General features: G+C 41.3%; 1 protein-coding gene across 1 annotated transcript in view; it reads right to left on the bottom strand.

The window, feature by feature from the left end:
- prmt3 (protein arginine methyltransferase 3) overlaps positions 1-20,803 on the bottom strand; it is a 60,026-nt gene that overhangs the window by 35,595 nt on the left and 3,628 nt on the right. The window contains exons 5-10 of the mRNA XM_058401407.1: positions 19,555-19,660; positions 18,291-18,405; positions 17,099-17,237; positions 14,107-14,172; positions 12,267-12,388; positions 4,524-4,623 (exon numbers count right to left, since the gene is read on the bottom strand). Coding sequence (XP_058257390.1) covers positions 4,524-4,623; positions 12,267-12,388; positions 14,107-14,172; positions 17,099-17,237; positions 18,291-18,405; positions 19,555-19,660 — 648 coding nt within the window. The remainder of the gene's footprint in view (positions 1-4,523; positions 4,624-12,266; positions 12,389-14,106; positions 14,173-17,098; positions 17,238-18,290; positions 18,406-19,554; positions 19,661-20,803) is intronic.

Genomic DNA, 20,803 nt, shown 5'->3' with positions numbered 1-20,803 from the left:
GGCCATTCACCCACACACAATAAGAACTCCAGTACCAAACTTTGCGACTGAAGGTGGTGTTTCTCCTACTCTAGAGTATCCAAAAGAGAAAGGCCATCAGCAGGTATGGGGATATTCACTAGCACTGAAGTTGGAGTTGTTTACCAGTGGACAAAAGGGCTGCTTTCAAGAGATTTCCTGTCTTAACTAAAATATAATCTTATTGTAGTTTGTGCATACACCATAGCCAAATGGTTGAGAGCGTTCTTCTACTGCTTCATCAGTGTGCCTGAGTGACTCTGATGCTCGCTGTCCTCTGTTCAAATTAAAGGATGCTTTAAGTGTACTAGTTCTCAGACCAATCTATGGCAAAGGTGAATGGATAAGTTGTATGGTAAGATATAATAAATGGTAAGCCATATATCTTGGACACATGGGTAAAGAATGTGATCAATCATTCATCCGACATGAGTCCCAATTATAGAGGCAACTGCAAAAAGATGTGGGTGAAAAACTCTTAATGACTGCCATGGTGCTAACCCTAGACCATGCTGGTGGACACCAGTGGTAAAGGAAGTAATCAAAGAGGACAAGCTTTGATAAGCAAGTGCAGGTGACTGTTGACCTCTATTGGGAATATTGCTGAGGAGCATTTTGAGGATCCTAGTAGGCATGTCCTTCCACAGGAGCCAGTAAACACTGATGTTTTGGAATGTCTCTCTCTTTCAGAGATTACTATAGCATTTAGGAAACCTTGGGATAGGGTGGATGAAATTAAGCCTTAGATGTTGAACACACTAGAGATGGCTGCCTGCAAATTAACCCTTAAGGTATGCAATTTCCTGTCCAGCCACAAACAATACTAAGCAAACATATTTACATTTCTGGTATTTGGCAGATGCCCTTATCCAGACTGACTTACAAATTATCTCATTGTTTACACAACTGAACAATTAAAAAAATGGTTATAAACTGCCCTCTGAAGTTCACATGAAGTTATCTACAAGATACCCAATAACCAGGACGATCAAAACAGATAAGACTCCTGACCACTCTACTCTAGGGGTGGGGCAGAGCAAGGAAAGATAAGACTGTAGAAAGATAAAATTATGTCAAAACATTCCACAAACACTTCTGTATCATGATAGTCATTTTACAAACTTTTAAATGATTGTCCCTGTCCTGCAATCCTTAGGGTGATGTGACTTTGAAATCCACAACCAGTTAGCTGCACTGAATTAGGAGACGCAGAAATCAAACATGTATGAACTGGTAAATAGATTTCCATGTACCTAGGCTTTGATCATAAACTAAACCAGCCACATTTGCACTTTTGAAAGACAGACACATGAGAACTTCAATGTTATCTCCACTACAGAATTGTACACACTGAGTCACAAAGGGTGTGTCTATGTTGTCTTTATTAGCTGCATCAACTGAGGCTATGGCTAAATCTTTGGCTGAAAACTGCCAACACATCCATAGAAGTAGACATGACTAAACGGCTAAACCTGGGCTGTCCGTCTTATCCGGAAAGCTTTCATCCCAAGCAAGCAGATGCCACACCGGAGTCTGCTGAAATAAGTGATTAAATGATTAAGTTAAGTTGACTTTGTCACAAACATTACTGCACAGTGAAATTCTTTCACACATCCCATCCTTGGAGGTTGGGGTCAGAGCGCGGGGTCAGAGCGCAGGGTCAGCTGGTAGCTTGGCGGTGGGTACTTGAGTACTTGTAAACAGGTGTGAACAGGTGCAAACAGGCTCATGCTTGACTGAAAATAAAACCCCCACACCGGTTCTTGTGGATAAGATTGGAACCACTGGGCTGGACTCTCAACACGACCTCTGAAGAACACTGAGGACTCTCTCTGCAACTTCTATAAATGCCACCGCCGATTACGCACCTACTCTAGGAATCACTTGACGTGAACTTGGGTGCAAATTGCACCAGCTGTTAATGTGATCTGCTCCCTGGGTTGGGAGTCAATTAATGTAGTTGAGTTTGTGTAATGTGACTTTCTGTTTTAAGTTATAAATAATGGTGAACTCTCTGCAAATGAGGCAGTGTGTAGCCTGTACAGGTCGCATTTGCAAAACTGATCCCCTGACATCATACATACTATCCTCCAAGCTAAAATCATCCACAAGATTAACTGTACTGCTCACAAGAAGATCATGCAAAATCATGCACCCAGTATACCAAAACCCAGTATGAAGCTAAAAAAAATATTTAAAAGTGTAAACACTTTAATAAAGCAAACTATTGACACCTGATATTTAAGAGGTTAGTCAATGGATCTGCTAGTAGCTAACAATGGAGTACATCAGCTAAACTTGTACAGTGAGCAAATATGGGAAGTCTAAAATGGTGGTTCTAACAGTACAGTGAAGCTAACAATAGGTAATTTAAAACAATTGCTTAAAAACAGGTATATATATATACACCAAAGACCTATAACATTAAAATCACTGAGACACGTGAAGTGAATAACAATGTCAAGGGGTCAGATATATTAAGCAGCAACTGAACAGTCAGTTCTTGAAGTGATGTGGTTGAAGCAGGAAAACGGTTAAGAATCTGAGTGGCTTTGACAAGGGTCAAATTGTGATGTCTAGATGACTGGGTCAGAGCATCTCCAAAACTACAGTCTTGTGGGGTGTTCCTGGTATGCAGTAGCTAGAACCTAACAAAAATTGTTAAAGGAAGAACAACCAGTGAACCAGCAACAGGGTCATGGACATCCAAGGCTCACTTACGCGTGGGATGTGAAGGCTAGCCCATCTGGTCCGATCCCACCGAACAGCTAAAGCAGCACAAACTGCTGAAAATGTGACTGCGTAGTTGCTCTCATAGTTACTCACTTTTGACAACTGATCCACCTGTACTGATGATTCCTTCTTAAAGACTGGCTCCATTGTGCCCACTCCAGGATTTGGACCAAGTAAAAATGAGCCATATGATATCAAACGGCAATCAGCAACAACAGTGTGCAAATGTAGGTTAAAACACCTTGGTGATGTTTCTAAATTTATGGATTATCCTCCAGCAAGCGGTCAGAGCCTCAGGCAACCAGGCTCAGGTGCGTCGACCTCATTTCCCCTCTGAAAGGACGTTCTCAGGTACAAACACCATAGTCAAGCCCAGAATATATTTGTGCTTCATAGAGAGTGGGTGGAGATAATGAACACTAAATTCACAATATATTAATGTGTACTGATGCTTGATGTTGACTATACTGTCTGTAACCCCAGTGAATGTAATATGTAACATGTCTTGATTGAGAAGGTTTTCTTTGAAAAATTGGTTCCTTTAAACAGACAGAGGATGGATACAATAAAAAAAATAATTACCACTTTTCAGTGAGAAGACAAAGAAGAAAAGGCTTCATCCTTCATTCAGTGAGGTTAAATGCATCAAAAGGCAATTCATGCTTTTCCAGCTTCATTAAGAAAAGCTCAACGTAACACATTAATCATGAAATCCTTGTTTAAAGGGGAAGCAGTGAGGGTAGTCAACCAGATCTATCCAACCATCCATCCAGGGCCCGTTTCTACTTTTTTTGCTTCTATATTCTTCTATTTAATATATGTTTCAAATAAGAATGTAATCTAAGTTCTTAACACATAGAACAATATTGTGCTACTGGAAGTTTTACAGGAGTCATGCACACCAGGTTAAAATTCATTCATGTAAATTTACTCAGAGGTCTTGACCTGTCGTTAACAGTGAAACTGCATTTTGACCATCTTTACATCATGCCTACATATTCTAAAAAATGCTACATGTTTTGGTTGCTACCAACTACATAAACGTTAACCAACATAACCAATCTACTAGCAACTAGTGAACTCCGCTAGCTGCTGAATGGTATATTGCTCATGATCGAGAGACAGTGTTAAGCATACACTTGTGCACTGCTAGATCCAGATATGTAAAAGTTGCTAACCTATTATGTTGGTAATTAAAATCAATATTCAACTGATAACAACGTTATTTGTACCACATAAGAAAATGAGAAAGGAAAAGAGAAATGAACATCAGCATTAATCTTCCTCACACTGATCAATGCTATCCTCGCAGAAATAAGAAGTGACGGGACGTTCGTGAAATTATTAATGATCATGGAGTCTTGTGCCATTCTGCATTATGTGTGCCATCCTTCATCACTTTGTGACAGGCCACAACACAATTTCAATTTTCCTCATGATTGAGAGGGAGTGAGGCACAACAAGGGTCAAAACCCCACACTAAACTCAGATAGGTTTAACTAACACCTGATTTTTGCTCAGCTATCACTCTCGTTGTTTTTTGTTTTTTTTTTGTCTGAGAGCAGATTGGATGATAACGTATAGGAACGGTTTTCTAAACTGTCTGAGTGAAGACTGAAGACATCGTTTGGTGGCTTGGTGTCAGATCTCTGTTTAAATAAAGCCAGCTCTTGCTTGTACACTTATACTGCAAGGACACTTATTTATTGTGTGCCAGTATAGACGGTTTATTACACAAAAAAAAAAACAAGAGCTGAAGTGTAGTTACTCACCATCCACTCTGAAATAATGATGTCCACTTTCTCCACCGGAAGCGCCACTTCCTCTATCCGCCCTTTAATCAGCGTGATCGTGTCCTCAAGATGATTAGCTCTGGCAATCAAGAAACACAACCACATAGTCAACTTATAAATGGGAGAAAAAGGAAAGAACGGTGGCTATTTTGATTCGAGTCCACTTAAAATTTTAAGAGAAAGTCTCTGCGAAGTAACACACATCACGTTTAATCTATAATTAAACATAATGCTGATAGAAGTGGTCTCCTCCAAGATGGCAATGTTTCCCAGCCACAGAGCATGACAGCTCATTGCTTGATAATGCAGTGGGTAGCATTGCTGACTCGTCTCTCCCAGGTCCAGGGATGGACCCTGAGCTCGGTTGCTGTCTGTGTGGAGTTTCACATGATCTACTCATGTTTTAATGTGGTTCCTCCAGTTTCTTCTGACTTAATCCCACTGTCCAATAACATGAATGTAGAAGGACTGTCTGTGCTAAATGTGTTTGGGAATGGTGCCTTAGAGGGACCACTGGGTGCCAGACTGCCCATTCATGATGAATTCCTTCCGGGTACCAAGTGTATAGAGTAACAATAATCAGGATAAAGCAGTTACTGAAGATAAATGAATATATTATGGGCACTAGAGTCAGAAGATCTCAGCCCAACTGAACACTTATCGAAAACTCTATCAAAAACACTAGGGGTATAACAAAAGTTTGATATTATGGTGTCTTGAATTCTTAAGGATTTGAACTCTCCAACCTCAAGGGCCTCAGCCTGGGAAGCGAGTACCTGTCCTCTGGATCTAATCTCTTCCGCAAGGCTCCAACACAGAACCTTCCCCTATTTACCTCATTATCATTAATGATTCCATTGGTCATTTGCTTTCAAAAGAGCAAGGGCCATTTCATCCCTGACTAAAAGACACTTTAGATTCCTTAAGACATCAGCAACTACTGACTGGAATTCCTTAGATTTTTTATTTTAAAAAAAAAAGAAAAGAGGTTCTAAAAAGTAATACTGTAAAGGTGTGTAAATTAGCTACGGTGATGACCGAAGGAGTAGTATGCTCTGGCCCTATTCCAATATAGGTTGGTGATGTAGCTTACAGCAGGCTAGGGTTGCTGAACTGCTGGATGTCCAGGTATTGCTCCAAAACAATGTGAGGTTTATTGATAACACTATGTAACAAATTTTTACATTTTTCTTGTTCCTGGGAAATAAGTGTTATTTCCCCATTCTTTGTAACCCAAATAAAGAGAAAAACCCATCTTAGCCATGAAAGTTTGGGTTTGTTTTGGGCAGTTTTTTTGTAAAATGGGCTAATTCTGAATTTTTCGTTCTCTTAAAAACCCAAACCCAAACTTCAAGGGGCTTAATGGCTATTTTTTATCATTTTCCATAAAGAGTAATTGGAAAATGTCATTCACTACCCAGGAACAAAAATCGTGTTACATAGTGTAATTGGAGTAGTTTTGAGGGCAAGGCTTGTCTGATAGAGCGGGGCAGTGTCTATCCTACTTGGGAAGGTGCTGCTCTCATTTCTTGGAGAATAGCACAGAACAATCCAGAGCCAGGGCCAGGGAGCTGACAAGCAGGCTAAATGACCATCTGCAAGCTGCAATGAGTGGTCACAGATTTCACAATATTGAGAAGTGTCTGTTCCCTGAGCAAAACAAAAATGTAGAAACACTCAATAAGTTTGTTTCGGTAACATATTTGCATATCAGTGTAACCTTCCTTTTATTTATGCTGCCATTGCCTGAACATGTACACTGTCCTTAACCATCACATGGTCACAAGCATACCTTATTCTGTCTCGCTCTGTGTCAAGCTACACATGCTACTCCTGAGATGCCAATATTCTTGACAACTTCTTTTCTCTGGACCTGCCTGATCCATCCTGGTTGGATCCAACTCTATTTCTGATTGGAATCTCATCATTTAGAGGTGCTCAGTGCTGCTTGTGACAGCACCATGTGGACTACCTGAAGATACATGGGACTGCTGTTGTGGATAGTGCCACCTGAGGCCATAGTGGTGGCTTCAAACTCCTGATGCCATAGTCGGCTTTGTGCTCGGGTCTCCATCACTGAACATTTCATTTAATGAATGTACACTATATTGCCAAAAGTATTCGCTCACCCATCCAAATAATCAGAATCAGGTGTTCCAATCACTTCCATGGCCACAGGTTTATAAAATCAAGCACCTAGGCATGCAGACTATTTTTACAAACATTTGTGAAAGAATGGGTCGCTCTCAGGAGCTCAGTGAATTCCAGTTTGGAATTGTGATCGGTTGCCACCCGTGCAACAAATCCAGTCGTGAAATTTGCTTGCTCCTAAATATTCCACAGTCAACTGTCAGCTGTATTATAAGAACGTGGAAGTGTTTGGGAACGACAGCAACTCATCCACGAAGTGGTAGGCCACGTAAACTGACGGAGCGGGGTCAGCGGATGCTGAGGCGCATAGTGCGAAGAGGTCGCCAACTTTCTGCAGAGTCAATCGCTACAGACCTCCAAACTTCATGTGGCCTTCAGATTAGCTCAAGAACAGTGCGCAGAGAGCTTCATGGAATGGGTTTCCATGGCCGAGCAGCTGCATCCAAGCCATACATCACCAAGTGCAATGCAAAGCGCCGGATGCAGTGGTGTAAAGCACGCCGCCACTGGACTCTAGAGCAGTGGAGACGCGTTCTCTGGAGTGATGAATCGCGCTTCTCCATCTGGCAATCTGATGGACGAGTCTGGGTTTGGCGGTTGCCAGGAGAACGGTACTTGTCTGACTGCATTGTGCCAAGTGTAAAGTTTGGTGGAGGGGGGATTATGGTGTGGGGTTGTTTTTCAGGAGCTGGGATTGGCCCCTTAGTTCCAGTGAAAGGAACTCTGAATGCTTCAGCATACCAAGACATTTTGGACAATTCCAATGCAATTCCATTGTGGGAACAGTTTGGAGCTGGCCCCTTCCTCTTCCAACATGACTGTGCACCAGTGCACAAAGCAAGGTCCATAAAGACATGGATGACAGAGTCTGGTGTGGATGAACTTGACTGGCCTGCACAGAGTCCTGACATCAACCCGATAGAACACCTTTGGGATGAATTAGAGTGGAGACTGAGAGCCAGGCCTTCTCGTCCAACATCAGTGTGTGACCTCACAAATGCGCTTTGGAAGAATGGTCAAAAATTCCCATAAACACACTCCTAAACCTTGTGGACAGCCTTCCCAGAAGAGTTGAAGCTGTTATAGCTGCAAAGGGTGGACCGACATCATATTGAACCCTATGGATTAGGAATGGGATGTCACTTAAGTTTATATGCAAGTCAAGGCAGGTGAGCGAATACTTTTGGCAATATAGTGTGTTAAATCTATAATGAATTGAGAAATGACACTAATACTCATTAGTTGCTCAAAAGTTCATGGTTAAACAATTGACTTTATTGGATAGATTTGTAGGAGGGAAATAATTTATAATCACACTCTCTTGGTTCTCTTAAAGTCTGATTCTGCTCAACATTTCATCCTAATATGTCGATTTTACTTTCTACTGTCTCTGGTTTGCTCATTAGGAATAAATATAAATGTTAAATTTGATTTTAAGTTTTATTCTGAATATTTATATTCTTATAAAGCTACAACAATATTTATTGTTAAAAGCACTATACAAAGCATATCACCATACAAGTTTTCATACCACTGCTATGCTGATGACACTCCATTCATCCTCTCCTTTCCCTCCTCAGACGCTAATGTTGCTGCCTGGATCTCAGCATATCTGACAGATATGTCCTCAAGGAAGTATATTCATCAGCTGGCACTAAACCTCAGCAATACTAGTCTATACACCTGAAGAAGCATTCCGGTGTCAAGATCCTGTGATCTCCACTGCACACAAATGATCATTCTCCCTCGCATCACTAACTTGATTCGGTTATGTGGGGTTCTCTTTAAAAACATCAGGAAGTTCCAGCCCTTTTTATCCACTCAGTCCCTTGAAATTTTGAGATCCGACTACTGCAACACGCTCACGGTAGTTCTGCCCTGATGCACAGATCCCTGCAACTTATGTATTCCACATTCTCACACACCACGCTACTGATGAACGATTTTCTACTGGCATCCATTAGCTGCTCATGTCATATCAGATAACAGAGTTGTACTATATATATGGAAGCCTTTATTAATGTTTGTCTGAAATCTCACCTGACTGATAACCAAAGGTAGCCCTACTGGGACAAATAAAGCTTGTGGTGACATAGCCTTGATTACAGAAGCCCCTCCACACTGAAAAGGTCTCAATCGATGAATAGGTTTTAGATGCATAATGGAAGAGACACATATTAACATGACTGTCCACTCAGACATTATATTATGCAGTTTCACTATCCTCTCCAACAGGATTTCCACATCCAAAGATAATGTTATATAAACATTAAGTAGGTAAGGTGTATAGGCTGCTAGCATCCAGCATTTAATTAGGTTAAAATCAATAATGAGATTCTAATTAATTTGAATTCCCCAAATTAAGGAATATACCTACATGAACAGTTAGATGCCTTAAACAGTTAAAAAATAGCAAACATGAACAGAATAGCAGCAATGTTTACTCTTGGACAAGATCACTGGTCTCCTAAAATGCTTAAAAACAAAGGACACAAATACAGGAACATGCTGGAAAATATGTCAATGGTCCCTTAAAGACATCATTTGAGAAAACTGGTGTTAATTACAGCCATTTAGCTCAGTCCAACATGGAGGCCCAATTTATTCCAATTACACACACTACGCAATACAACAAAGGCTCCTACTGTGACCTTTGCCAGCCCTCCACCTACGTGTGTTAAGCTGTAATGATGATCCCTTAAGAATGTGTATCAATCTCCCTACACACTCTATTATAATGACAGCTAATGTTAGCAAGGACAGGGGCATTATTCAAGGCTGTGTGTGTGTGTGTGTGTATGAGCGAGAGGGCTAGAGAGAGAGGGGGAGAGAAAGAATATTTCTGTCCCAGCTGATCTTTATCCTCACACTATCACACACTCCAGAAATCCTCACTCCCCCCGGTGAGATAGAGGGGGGAAAAGAAACACTGTAATCTCATTACTACAGGACAATGGCAGCTATGGCAGCTAAGGCAGACAATGGGGTCGAGGGAGAGAGGGAGTGAGAGCAAGAGAGAGAGAAGAGCTCTCTACACCTTGTTTTTCCCTTTTGAACATTGTCACTCAGGAATAAGGGTTGTGGGATGAGCGCTACAACAAAAACGGGATTATGTGTTAAGTCAAGTGCTGATAGATAGTGTGTGTGTGATTACAGCCGGCGGGGGAGAGGGGTGGGGGGCGATTGGAAGAAAGAGTTTCCAAAATGGAAGTCAATCAATAAAGTTCACTAATTTGCAATTTGTGCAAAACAGTTTATCGAAAACCTTGCTCAAAATGCAGCTGATGAGCCCAGACATATCTTGTGTTTGAATTTTGAGCAATTAAACCTATTGTTGGATAATCAAAGTAAAGATAATAATCAATATGTTAATCTGTTAACCATGTCATGACCACATTACAGCTGTGCTTAGCAATAACACTCCCTCTCATGTTCTACTGCTTAAATTTTATGACATTTATGACCCCTGCTGGTCTCTGAGGTCCTGCTTACCACTGTCAAGACAGAGAGAAAGATCGGCCACTTCCAGTGCAGTGTTGGGCCTAGCAAAAAAAAAAACTCTTCCCAAGGATGGGAACAAGCTACATCTCCCTTTCAGCCATCTTTCCGAAGTGTTCATGTTTACCATGGCAAAAGACTACAGTCTTCTCATCAGAGTCCCCTCATTGACGTTAGATCTGGGAGAAAGTGTAGGGTGGCAGAGGACAAAGATTAGGTCAAATTTTGACTTTGGTATCTTGATGGCCAGAGCTGGGTACCACTCAAAGTGTGATTCAATCAAATCTTATGGCAAGTGAAACATCCACTGATCCAGAAGGAGGTGTGAGCATGTGTGGAGGAAGTTTGTGCCAGCAGAATGCCAGGGGCATGGCAGCTGGGTGTGTGAACCAAATGGGAAGCAATGGATCCTAAGATTTCTTTTTTTGTCCAGAGCTCTAAATGGCTGAGCTTCTGAATCAGTTTACTACCTCCTTCCTAGCCCTTCCAACCTTTTCAGCTATGGTATGGTGGAAACCCCAATATGCCTGTTACACCAGGATACCTGGAGTATATGATGCAATGATCAGGGGTTAGGGGCAGGAGCAGATGGACACAGATATGCTCAAGGATTAGTATCAGCAGCTAATAATCTTCACTGAGACAGATCATCGATTTGTCATGGAGGGAAAAAGGTTTCTGGCGCAATCAACTGAGCCAGAGACTCCAGGCCAAAAGGACTGGAAGCCCAAGATCAATCTAGGGGCACAGGTGAAATTCTCAGGTTTTGGGTGTAACCACATAACCAGATGTCTGACATGGCCAGATACTACCAGGCAAGTGGTCCATAGGAAGACCAGAATAAAGAGGCATATAAAAAGAGAGGAGAATTAGGGTTAGCAAATAAAGAGAAAAGAAGGAGCTCTTTAACCAGATTGACTGCCATCCCTGGAATTTGAATATTATTTTTATTCTTTTCTCAAAACAATTTGGCCAAGAAAGAACAATCAATGACCTTTTATAGGTGCCTAAGGTGCAATGATGCATGTGGGGCGTTAAGGCTAGAATGTCTGGTCCAATCCCAAAAGTGACTGCTGGCTCTGATAGAAAGGAGTCAGAAAGATCACACAGAGCATTACAGCTTGCTGTGTATGGAGCTGCGTAGCTGCAAAACGTCAGAGTGACCATGCTGATTGCTGTACACCAACCTAAGCTCCTACAATGGACACAAGAGCACTATAACTGGATCATGGAGGCAATGGAGGCATTATTCCCTTATGGTAGTGGCCTCTTTCAGCAAGACTCCACACTGCAAAAAATGTTGAGGAATGAGGAATATGAAAGATGTTGACTTGGCCTTTAAATTCTCGAGATCTCACTCTGATCAAGCTTCTGTGGAATGTGCTGGACAAAGAAGTCTGATCCATGGAGGAAACACATCACAACTTGCATGATGTAAAAGATGTACTGCTTCAGGGGTCTTGTCATGTCCAGGCCTCGATGGCTCAGAGCTGTTTCGGTGGTGTTTATGTTTCCGTATCCGTTTTCATCTGTTCCCTTTTTGGTATCTAATCTTTTCCTTTTTCATTCTTTCTCTCAGTTTGTAGTGATATGTTTGAAGTCTGTGTTGTGTATAGGCCCCACACCTCTGAAACACACTCAGACACACAGCTGACCTCACAATGGCCCAATGGCGTGTAAAATTAAACTTCAGTCTTTCTGTACATCCTGCTGACTTTCCAGCATATATAATAATAACAGTCACAATCATAAGCACACACACAGATATACACACAGGGCCATAAATGCAATACACAAAGCCATGAAAGCAACACAACCTGAAAGAGTTTACACACTTGGCAGAACACTATTACAAATCACCTGCAGTGTGTGTACTGCAAGCAGGTGAGGGAGGAGCAATGTAGCGTGGGATGGGGAGACAGATAGATTGTTAGATTTGGTGTCTGACTTGGCTGTCCTGTTTCTCTGGAAACTTTGTGTACTACGCTAATCTGCTACAACAACTACAATTACTACTGGAATACACTGCATTTACTTCTTAGACAGACAGACAGAGACAGACAGATGCCTCACCTGACAATGTCCATGGCATGGTAGATGATATCTGATTGGTCAACACCAATGACTTTCTTAGCCCCAGAACGAGCAGCAAACATGGACAGGATTCCAGTACCACAGCCCACGTCAAGCACCACCTAGAGAGAAAACCAGAAACAGCAATTGAAACGTAAATAAAATAAGCAGCATGTCATGGCTATTGTTCAGATAGAGATTGAACCAAACGGCAGCTAGTGTATGAAGTTATCAAACTAGAATATTCATCTTCGATATTCCACTATTAATGTGTTACATAAAACTACCGATCAGGCATACCATTATGACCACCTGCCTAATATTGTGTTGGTCCCCCTTTTGCTGCTCAAACTGCCCTGACCCGTCCTGCACTGTGTATTCTGACACCTTTCTATCAGAAACAGCATTAACTTCTTCAGCAATTTGAGCAACAGTAGCTTGTCTGTTGGATCGGATCACATGGGCCAGCCTTCGCTCCCCACGTGCATCAATGAGCCTTGACCGCCCATGACCCTGTCACCGGTTCACCACTGTTCCTTCCTTGGACCACTTTTGATAGATACTGACCACTGCAGACCGGGAACACCCCACAAGAGCTGCAGTTTTGGAGATGCTCTGATCCAGTGGTCTAGCCATCACAATTTGGTCCTTCATCAAACTCGCTCAAATCCTTATGCTTGTCCATTTTTCCTGCTTCTAACACATCAACTTTGAGGACAAAATGTTCACTTGCTGCCCAATATATCCCACCCACTAACAGGTGCCATGATGAGGAGATCATTATCTTATTTGTCTTATTCACTTCACCTATCACTGCTCAGTATGTTACGCCTGATCGGTGTATATACACCAATGATTTGTTTGTAAACCGAGTTTCCAGCCATTTCATTGTTAAATCTGACTTGAAATGCTTTATGGGAAATAGCCATGCTCATTTACCACACTCAGATTAGACAGATTTTGGGGGAAATTTAAGGTTTTGTCCCAAATATTAGATCACGTGAAATCTGTTTTAACATTCCTTTATGAACAGTAACAATCGCCCAGAGGATTGAAATGAAACTTCGTCAGCTCTCTGTGTGTTTAAATGAGAAACCCGAAAATGAACTGTGGATTATTAAGTGCTCGTGGGACGACTTTCTCTAGGCACACACAGCTAATTACCAAATAATACATTAGAATTAAAAAAAGTGTGATCAAGAGCTCCTTAAAAAATTGCAGGCTGCTGATTTACAAAAGTATCAGGGTATAAAGTGTGTACTGTGAGGTTTGGGATAAATACCATGCAGCGAATGGAACGCTCACTCACTATGACACCGTTGCATTGATTGCGTCTCAGTTCATCTTTATGCAACTGATTTTTTATGATTATTTTCAAATTCATCTTCAAAATTCGGCTCGTCCTTGTTCCTGCGTTATCACGCTGACAGGGGCGCGCTGCCTCGCTGATCTGGCAGACGCTCACCAAACGACCTTTGACCTCTGATACATCAGATAACGCTGTGCTTTTCCTCCGCTCCCTCCTTTTCTATATCGGTTTCTAACAGCGGCTGTTTAAAAGCGATCTACTCCCTGTCAGCACATAATAAATGGCCTCTATATGAGCTCCTGTGCATTACACTCAGTGTGTGTGTGTGTGTGTGTGAGAGAGAGAGTGAGAGAACATTTCCTGTTATCAGTTCTTTGCAGTCGTCCACTCTAAATATAAAATGCTGTAGTTCATTATAATAAAATGTTAAATCAGCGCCGGTCATCAAGACTGCTAACCCTTCCCCCTCCAGAGCTAACCTTTGTGCTAATGCTAACAGAGAAAGAAACAGAAGGCAGAATCTATACACACCTTGTCCTTGAACAAATCTGGGTTGCCGTACATAAAATCCCGGTAGCTTTCAGTGCGCACTTTATCCTGCAAGAGAGAAAGAGGGGGAAAAAAAAAAAAAAAAAACGAGAGAGTCGTAAGTAATGACAGAGCGTCACCATTACATTTTCTATTAGGAAGACGAAACGTGTGTCTCTCCAGGCAAAAGTGTAATCCCTGATCACTCAGTCCTGGAAGTTTAATTCTCTCACATCGCCACAGTTGATGATGACGACTTTCTCTGTTTTTGTCAAAGAATTAAAAGAAAGTAAACAACAAAACGGATGTACCTGTGCCTGTTAAAGAAGTATTACAGACTGTGTGTGAATAGCTATATAAATAAATACTTAAATAAGTCAAATAAAACGAAAAAATAATCAGACACGACAGACGGAATGGGCAAATCGCAGCCCAAAATGCCAAATCTGGCCGTTTCACCCGATTATTTGTTTGATTTGAAGATCATTTGAAGATGAAATTGAGTCTTTTCCTGCCAAACAACCTTCCTATAATTTATCAGACATGAAATATAACACAGCTCATTCCGACCCAAGCAGACAACACCACAGTGAGTTTTCTTTTAATCTATTTCAATTATCATGATACACCATCATACAGATTATCATCAGATCTCTGGTTACGTCAACATCGCGAGTGCATCATAAGGAAAATCGAACATATTCTGAATTTATTCATCCGGTTTTATTCATTAGTCTGTACTGTTTCTCCAGCTTCTTCATATTGCTCTGAAATATTTCACATTCTGTAAATAAAATCCGAAGAAAAAAAAAACAGGGATTTGATGTATGCAATATTAGAAGTAGAAGTAGAAGTATTTACTCCGTAAGTCAATACATTGGTTGGTGTGAGAGCTGCAAATCTTCTGGCGTACGTCTCTTTCAGCTCTGCACATCTGGATGCCGAGATTTTTACCCACACTCTTCTTGGGGAAAACTGATCAAGCTGTGAAACAGACTGATGCATTGACATGGTCATCTCTAACACTTTCAGGCTCTTTTGCGCATCACTCTGGTGTAGCTTTGGGTCACTGTGCTGTAGACCCTTCACACTCTCAAGTCTGGAACAGAGTTTCTCCTAGGATTGGCTTATAAGTAGCTCCACCCATTTTACCTTTTAATCTGGACCACTCTGCCACACCCTGGTAATGAGGAGTACCTCCCCAACAACATGATGCTACCATCACCATGCTTCACTCTGGGGGTGGTGTTCTCAGGGTACTGTGCCAAGGACAAAATCGCCAACTCCAGACCAGATTCCCCCCCCCCCACACACACCTTTGACATGTGCCACATTGTTTGGCACATTTTAAACTTGCTTTTGCTGATAGCTTCCACCTTGCTGCTCTTCCATAAAATCCAGAATACGGCTGTCCTGTGAGCACCTCCTCCCATCTGAAGTGTAAATTTCCACCTCCCTCAGAGTTACCCTTGGCATCTAGGTTGCTTCTGTAAATAACACCCTCCCAACCTGGTCACATGACTTTTGGCGGCTGATCTCCAGATGTTAAAAGATTGAGCCAGTCATCTTGATGTTCCACACTTTCCAGAACGACATCCTGACTGATACTTTTCCATGTTTAGGTATGTAAAAAAAATTTAGGCTGCAATGTTTTGGGGTCATTTGTTTAACTGGGTTCTCTTTATCTATCCAGCTTTAGGGCTTCGGATGAAAATCTAAACACATTTGAATAGAAATACAGAACATTCTAAACTGTCTAGAGGCACTTTGTACAGATGGGTTGTTTAGTGTAGATCAGGGGTCCTTATAAACAGGCAGGGCCAATGCAGGCTTTCATTACAGTTAATTTAAAGGTATATGTGGGGATGTGTGTGAGTCACTGCTCTAATCTTTATGATGGCAGTAAAAGGACATCGTCACAGTGACGCAAAACTCGGCCACGTAAAGCAAAAAACCACCAATCGGATCAGCTGCAGCTTCTCTCTGCCACTTTACTGCAGTGTGTGTGTGTGTGTGTGTGTGCGTGTGTTTCTCCCCTTATAGCCTTAAAGCATTGCATCTTAACTAGAGGAATCATGAGAAGATTTAGCCTTAAAATCAAACAGCAAATCACACACACACACAAACACACACACTATGTGTTATTAGTATTGCGCATTTTCTATGCGTGAATTTGAGATACACTTCACAAATCAACCTGGAAGTCCGCCTTCCTGAAGGAAACATCGCAAGTGCAGTTTAACATTTAAATAAAATATACATATAAATATGATATAAAGCTCTACGTTATGTATATGATATACATTTTGCAAACAGATCGATCACACACACAGTCTCAGCTTACACACCAATACAGGGATGATCCTGAGGACGAAGTCATTGCTCACTCCAGGTATCTAATGGTTTCCAACTTTAATTAAACTCTGAGTAACTGGAAATCAAAATTCTCCAGCTCCTTTATTCATCCGTCCGAGAGCCAGCAGTCACTCCTATCAATTTGGACCAAAACCTTACAATGGATGTAGTTGTAGTTTACCCTACAGGTTAACGCCGTAGATCTCTCACGGTAACATTACGCTGCATCACACCACACCACACACATCACATGTAACCGAGTAGCTACTGGAGCTAGCTTGGGAGATAACTCAAAAAACTTCAAAACTTTAAAGTTCATTTACTGTGTTCAAATATCCAACCTGGTTGTGTAGCTAAAGCTAAGACGTGACTCTGTGTATTTAAGGCTTTTAATCTCCAACTTGGACCCTATTCTTGTGCACTATTTTTTCCCAATCATTACTATTTGGAACATGGACAGCTTTTTTTGCATTCCGTTTTGTAAAGAACTGATCTTATTAATTTGATTAATTATTAATTTTATTAATGAACTTTCGTTAACGAAGTCCAAAGTAGCGCTATAAGAAATAAACATCAATTCTCTTTTTTTCCGAAATGTGTAAAAAGCTACATTATCTCTAGTTTTAGTAGTTTGTGTTACCTTGAGCATTTCTTCATGGATGCTGTAATGCCCATAAGAACTGAAATAGGCCTCGTCCTCGTCCTCTCGCAGCTCCGCTACGCTCCCTACACACTTCTGTGTCACGTCCGAATTCAGCACCAGGCCCTGTGCAAACGTTCTACACACACACACACAAGGCTGTGTTATTTAACACGTTCGGTATTCATTTAAACAAACACTGTGAGAAAAACAATATATATATATTTTTTTTTTATGAATCACACACAGCTGGGTCACAGAGAGGTCAGCAGAGTGGACACAGGCCTCATGGTTTCCATCCCTAACCCCACTTCCATCGCACACGTGTGTGTGCACGTGCACTTAGACTTAAACACCGCAGTGGAATTTTCCCCCCAAACTCACTGCGACTCTCTAAGACCCAGAGGAGCTCAACAGCTCCCCCTGCTGGACATGCTAGGGAAGACGGGACAGGAAGGAGGGAGGGAGGGAGGGAGGGAGGGAGGGATGGATGGATGGAGACATTATGGAGGAAAATAAAGGCCAGACAGACAGACAGACAGCTGGACTGAGAGAGACGGACATACACAAGTTCACTTACTGACTGAATGCAGTCTGTGAATGCTTTTTTTTCAGTCACAACACTTGATGTTAAAAAAAAAAAAAAAGATGATTCAGTGGTGACTGAAAGTCTGATAGCGAAAATGCCTGTAATTTGGATTTGGATCTAGTTTAATACAACGATTTTCCATTACAAATGATATTACTGACAGGTGAAAGTAGATCTCTTTGGGACATGAAGTTCAGATTTCCTTTTAGATCAGATTCACCCGTGTCTGATCACACTCTTATTAGACGTGAGGAAAATCATAACCTTTTGCACCAAACCACAAAAACGTGGTCAATATCATACATTCACTTACGCTTAAATAAGGAGCCAGAATAGTGCAGAATATGAAAGATTCAAGAATACTAAAACCTTCTTTCCACTCAGAACCCGCTGTACTGTAGGTATGAGAGGAAACACACCATAGGGTCATGGAGCGTCACCTGAGCTCAGCGTTCAGTTTTGTTTTGAAATCAGAAATGTTGTGTGAAATATGCAAAAATCTGGACATACTCTATAGACACTGTATACAAACAAACACGTGACTGATTGTAGGGTTTTTTGGGTTTTTTTTAAGTGGAAGCAAATCACGTTTAAATATCGGACCTGAGTTTCTGCAGATCTTCCATGGCTCGGCTGAGATTCTCCTCAGCCTGCTGCGCTCTCTGAACCCACACGGTCATGTCGTCGCCCGCTACGTCACCACCCAGTTCTGTCACGTCTGTACACGATACACACACACACACTCGATTTCTATACAAAAAATCATGTGGTATAAAATTTAAAAAATTAACCAACGAATCAATACAAGACTGAGGATTAAATACAAAACAGCAACATCAAATATTTGTAAAAATTTAGATATTTACACACACAAAAAGTTAGCTATATGTAAATTAGAAGCAGACTATAAAATTCTGGTGGATTAGTGAGCTCGGTAATTAAACCTTCTGGGTCTTCTGCATTGACATAGCTATAAAAGCTTTCCTGCACCTGGATCTGAGAATCTTTTAGCAATCCTCTCTTAAGAGGAGAGATCTGACTGAGGTCTAATCTGAGGTCCAGAGAGCTTTTTAGCAGGGTAGGATCCTTCACTTGGATTAAATGCATGGCTTTCAGAGTGAATGGATGACAGAATTTGAGCAGTCATGTGGCTTTTAATGGGTTTTTTGGTCACATTTTTTGTCACACCTGAACCTTCCAAGTTTAATCGGACTGACCTTCAGGTTCTCAGTCACCTTCTTTACTAAAAAACCTTTAAGCGTTCAAACTATAGGAAGGCAGGACAGGAGCTCCTGGTGGCTCATGGGGGAAGCTGGTGTTATTTTTTGGATGCTATTTTTTCCCAATGATCTCTGCTGTAACATGATTTCTTTGACCTCATGCTTGTTATTTGTTTTGTAACACTGCGCTTTTCCAAATCTTGTTAAGTAGTATTTATTTGTCACATATACATTACTGCACAGTGAAATTCTTTCTTCGCATATCCCATCCTTTGGGGTCGGGGTGAGAACGCAGGGTCAGCCATGACGCAGTACCCCTGGAGCAATGAGGGTTGGGGGCCTTGCTCAAGGACCCAACAGTGGCAGCTTGGTGGTGCTGGGGCTGGAACCCTGATCTTAAGCCAGAGCCTTAACCACTTGAACTACCATCGCCCCACTACAAGGGAACCTTCTGCACCTTCTCCACAACAGTAAAATCTCCGACCAAAACAAAGACTTCACTCTAACTGGACATTTCTGATCCTGTTTCTGTTTTCATGTCTAACTTTTAGATCTCAAAAGCAATTACTAAGGAAAAAAACAGATGATTGAATTAGGACAGTTTAGGAAGCTTCAGATTTGAAGTGAATCCACGTGATGTTCTGTACCGATCTGTAGCAGCGGGTCATCGGGTAGAGCCGGCTTCATGAACTCGTCTCCGCTCCACGGCAAAACGTCGCCTGAACACGACATCAAACTCTCCACGCTGCACTTCTACGGGACACAGAACACTAATAATATTTACATTTTCTTTTGCATATTAAAGCTGGAAAATCTGGACAAAGGACCAGTGAATAATTTGACAACTTGCTGAATAACACGATCCTAAAACTAAACCACAACCTGATGCTTTTTATTTCCTTTTCTCAGGACAAGAAAACAATATCTGGTTAAATTTATTTACTGCTTAACCCAACCTCCAATAAAACCATTTAAAACATTTAAATAATCACTTACAATATGTTCAGTGGAAATAAAAAGTTTACTACACCCCTGGTTAAAATGGTAGGCTTCAGTGATGAGAGAAAAATAATATAAGATAAATCATGTCAGAACTTTTTTTCCATTCTTTACTCCAGCTTGATAAAAACTCCTAAAGAAAAGCCTGACGTTACCACCACCATGCTGCACCATGGAGATGGTGTTCTTCAGGTTTTATACCAGATACACGTCCTCATCAGACTATAACACAGTGTGTCACATGGCTTGGGGTGATTTAGTAGAGTCTGGATTGTTTTTTTTCCATGAGAAAGGGTTTTCCTGCCCCGTCACGCAGACATGTGGAAGCTGTTAGAGATTGTTCTCACATGCAGACAGTAATCAGTACGTGTCAGATCTTCCTGCAGCTCCTCTAATGTTGCTGGCAGCCTCCTGGGTACGTTTTTATCTTTAATAATTGTTTCAGCAACGTCATTAAGATCATGACAGTCTGCTACCTCATTTTCTCTAGGTGTTGATGACGGACTGTTCCATAGCACATTTTTGGAAATTCTTCTATCCCCTATTTTTCCAACAGTGAGATACGATGCATGCTTTGTAAGCTCTTCATGAACCACGACTTCAGCAGTCGGATCTGATTTTTATTTGTTGTTAATTAGAATCATGTCACTGATGACAGCTGGATGATGATCACTTTTGAACGTGAGACTGTATGCGATTGGTTTATCCTGAACATAGCCACGCCCCTGATTAGAAAAGGGTGTGCAAACTTATGCATCCAAGTTATCTAAAATGTTTCAGAATGTTTTTCTTTTCACTTTTATACTCTAACGTCCCACTGAGGCTGGAAAAAGTTCTGACATCACAATGATGATGAAAACCTGCCGTTTTAACAGCCGCTATAGATTCATTAACAAA

This window comes from Hemibagrus wyckioides, linkage group LG10, assembly GCF_019097595.1.
Source record: "Hemibagrus wyckioides isolate EC202008001 linkage group LG10, SWU_Hwy_1.0, whole genome shotgun sequence".
NCBI classification, from domain to species: domain Eukaryota; kingdom Metazoa; phylum Chordata; class Actinopteri; order Siluriformes; family Bagridae; genus Hemibagrus; species Hemibagrus wyckioides.
This window is presented reverse-complemented; position numbering and strand designations above follow the sequence as displayed.